General features: G+C 38.1%; 1 protein-coding gene across 2 annotated transcripts; it reads left to right on the forward strand.

The window, feature by feature from the left end:
* The first annotated feature begins 169 nt into the window (after nt 1–169).
* Nucleotides 170–2,349, forward strand: LOC118753238. 2 transcript variants are annotated; one of them, XR_004994787.1, is made up of 4 exons: nt 170–1,332; nt 1,397–1,613; nt 1,672–2,128; nt 2,200–2,349. XR_004994787.1 is itself a non-coding variant. In XM_036488115.1 (4 exons), exons 1-3 carry the CDS (start codon nt 1,461–1,463, stop codon nt 1,983–1,985), a joined length of 408 nt encoding a protein of 135 aa, XP_036344008.1. In that variant the 5' UTR covers nt 170–1,460; the 3' UTR covers nt 1,986–2,128; nt 2,200–2,349. The 2 variants fall into 2 exon arrangements, 1 of the variants encoding a protein (XP_036344008.1); XM_036488115.1 differs by having other exon boundaries at nt 170–1,613; nt 1,672–1,854; nt 1,914–2,128.
* The last annotated feature ends 505 nt before the right edge of the window (nt 2,350–2,854 follow it).

Here is a 2,854-nt window from a genome sequence, read left to right on the forward strand (position 1 = left end):
TTTTTTTCACTAAGTATAATTCTCTTTTCTGTTTTGCGATGAAAAGTGGCTGGACACCTTTTGCAGAGAACACCTTTCTGCGTAGGCGGCCTTCGGCCGCGCTTAGGGATTATAACCCTCACAAAGTAGAATTCTCTTTCTGTTTTGCAAAGAAAAGTGGCTTAACACCTTTTGCAGAGAACACCTTTCTGAGTAGGCGGCCTTCGTCCGCGCTTAGGGATTATAATACTCACAAAGTTGAATTCTCTTTCTTTCGAATAATAGAGGCGGAATACCTTTTGCAGAGAACCCCTTTCTATGTAGGCGGGCTTTGGCCCCGTTTAGGGATTATAACCCTCACAAAGTAGAATTCTCTTTCTGATTTGCGAAGAAAAGGGGCTGAACACCTTTTGCAGAGAACACCTTTCTAAGTAGGGGGCCTTCGGCCGCCCTTAGGGATTATAACCCTGACAAAGTAGAATTCTCTTTCTATTTTGCGAGGAAAGGGGGCTGAACACCTTTTGCAGAGAACACCTTTCTGCGTAGATTAAAAACCCCCGAGAAAAAATAAATTAACATCATAACCTCAACATCGGTTAAGCCTTCCGCAATATTCTTATGCAGAGCTTTTTTTAACACATTATACTTGTTAGCGTCAACCAATTTGTTTAGCACGGTGTACATCAAAGAGACTTTTAAATCTTTATTCAATAAATCAATTAGTTAAATTTAAAATATATTTTGGGGTATAATATATTTACGTTTGGTTTTCCCAACCGCTTGCTTTTAGGCTTCTGCCTCTAACGAAGCCGAAAATCGTTTCTTTTAATTTCAGCAAACTGACAGTAGCGAGGGTTGCCAGTAGGCACAAAGGAAAACCAAAGGTAATTTAGAACGGTGTTTACACTTTCGATTAATTCTGTGTTGATGGTAGCGGAGTTTCCAACATTCTCCCCCCGGTATCTCCCATGAAGTGGGAATACCTAAGCTTCTTGAAAGCCGCCACGTCGTACATCTAGCACAGCTATATTCGTTGCGGGTTGGAGCTATTGTCCCTGCGCAGTTGACCTGTAGTGCAATTCACTAACTTTTAACGATACGATTTGTCAAGGTCTAAGATACGGATTTTGTGGTTTGCAGTAACGATTGTGTTATTCGGCAACTCTTTTTTAACTACACTAAACAGCTGACATTTTCTTTTTATTTAAATAAGAGAAAGGTGGCATCACAGCTTAACGAAACGTCAAAAATTGTGAAAAGCACAAAGAAGAATGACGAAAAACAAATAAATTCTTTGCTTGCAAAGTGGTATACACATAGTTTTCTGGATGTTTTAATATATTTTTACAAAAAGTAAGTAAAATAAAACGTTTATTTATTTTGTATTATTAGACATAACCATTTTCGCATATTATAGAAAGGCTTCGTCAGTACACAGTGTTCAAATGAGAAGCCGGACAACAGCATAACAACTAAGTCGCATGGTGGACTTTTTGGCGGAAACGCCGGGATTGGCAGGATCAAGGTTCCAGAAGCTTCATGGCAAATCGGTCTGCGACAAGAAGTGGAGTGAACTAGCGTCAATGCTGAATAGCCTTGGTGGTTCGGTAAAGAACGTCGACCAATGGTGCACAGTATGTAAAAATTGTTTAGTAATTCAATACCACGTCTAAAATTTTGTTTTGCAAAAAGGTATGGAGGGATTTGAAGAGCCGTACTAGCATTAAGGTGCGTGATAGAAAAAGAAAGCAGGCAATGACGGGAAACATTCCCATTAACCCACCCACTGAGCTTGAGAGGCGTATAATTGCCCTTGTCGGTAGCGACTATGTGCAGGGCCATGAAACTGTTGCTGAAAATGTGCCAGTGGAAAAGGTAAAAAGCAAGTAAATAGTTTTGAATAGCACAGCAGTAACAATTCTTCCCATCATTAGGAACTCCAACTGCGTATGGAAGAAGGTGAGAAAGTGTCATCATCGAGATGCCATCTATTTCTAACGAAGTGAGCATTGAGATTTGCACATCGACTCCCATAACTCCTGCAGGAAAAACGCCACGTAGAGGTGCAAAAACAAGGCGTGTGGACGGTGGTACCGAGGCCCAAAAAACATTTTTGGAAATTGCTCAGACCCAAGCAAATGCCTTAAAAGTAATTTACTTATTTGTAACTTTACATAAGTAAAATATTTTGATATAATTTTTTCGGTTCTTTTTCAACAGATGCTAGCAGAGTCGAGTGCAGCGAATGTATACATTTACATTTACATTTGTATACAAATACCAAATAGACAAGCAGATGCTTTGAAGGTAATTTTTGTACATACTAATAAATACCCTGCAGTGAAAAGCCAAACCAGTTGGAAAAAATACTAGTTCATTAACTAGTATGTGCCTACCAGTCCGACAATTTCGAAGAACTTAGGCGATCAGCGACATCTGCCTCTGAATTGCCAAAGCCAAAAATAAAACGCAATTAATTGGTTTTCTTACAAATGTCGGCTGTGGCGTCACGTGAAGACTACTGGTTGTGGTTCTGAAATCGCAGGTTCGAGGCCGCTTGGAGGTGGTTAAGATTTTTAAAATTTAAATAAATGTAAGTAAAAATAATTTATTCAATTTATAAATAAGTAACAAATTTGAAAATCTAATTGCATTGCAAAAAACATTTAGGAAGAAATGCTTGTGCTATAAAAACAAAGTAATTAAACAAAAATATTTTTTTATTAAATTTAAAAATTACAATAAACAGCCTAAACAAAAGAATAAATTTATAAAAAATAAAAATAAAGTAAAAAATAGAAAATAAAAAAATTTTCCCTGCGCCAGGATTTGAACCTGGGACCTCAGGCTTACCACGCGAGTGGTTTGCTCTGTC

Source organism: Rhagoletis pomonella, unplaced genomic scaffold (assembly GCF_013731165.1).
Source record: "Rhagoletis pomonella isolate Grant_MI unplaced genomic scaffold, Rhpom_1.0 Rhpom_scaffold_02249, whole genome shotgun sequence".
In the NCBI taxonomy this organism is placed as follows: Eukaryota; Metazoa; Arthropoda; class Insecta; order Diptera; family Tephritidae; genus Rhagoletis; species Rhagoletis pomonella.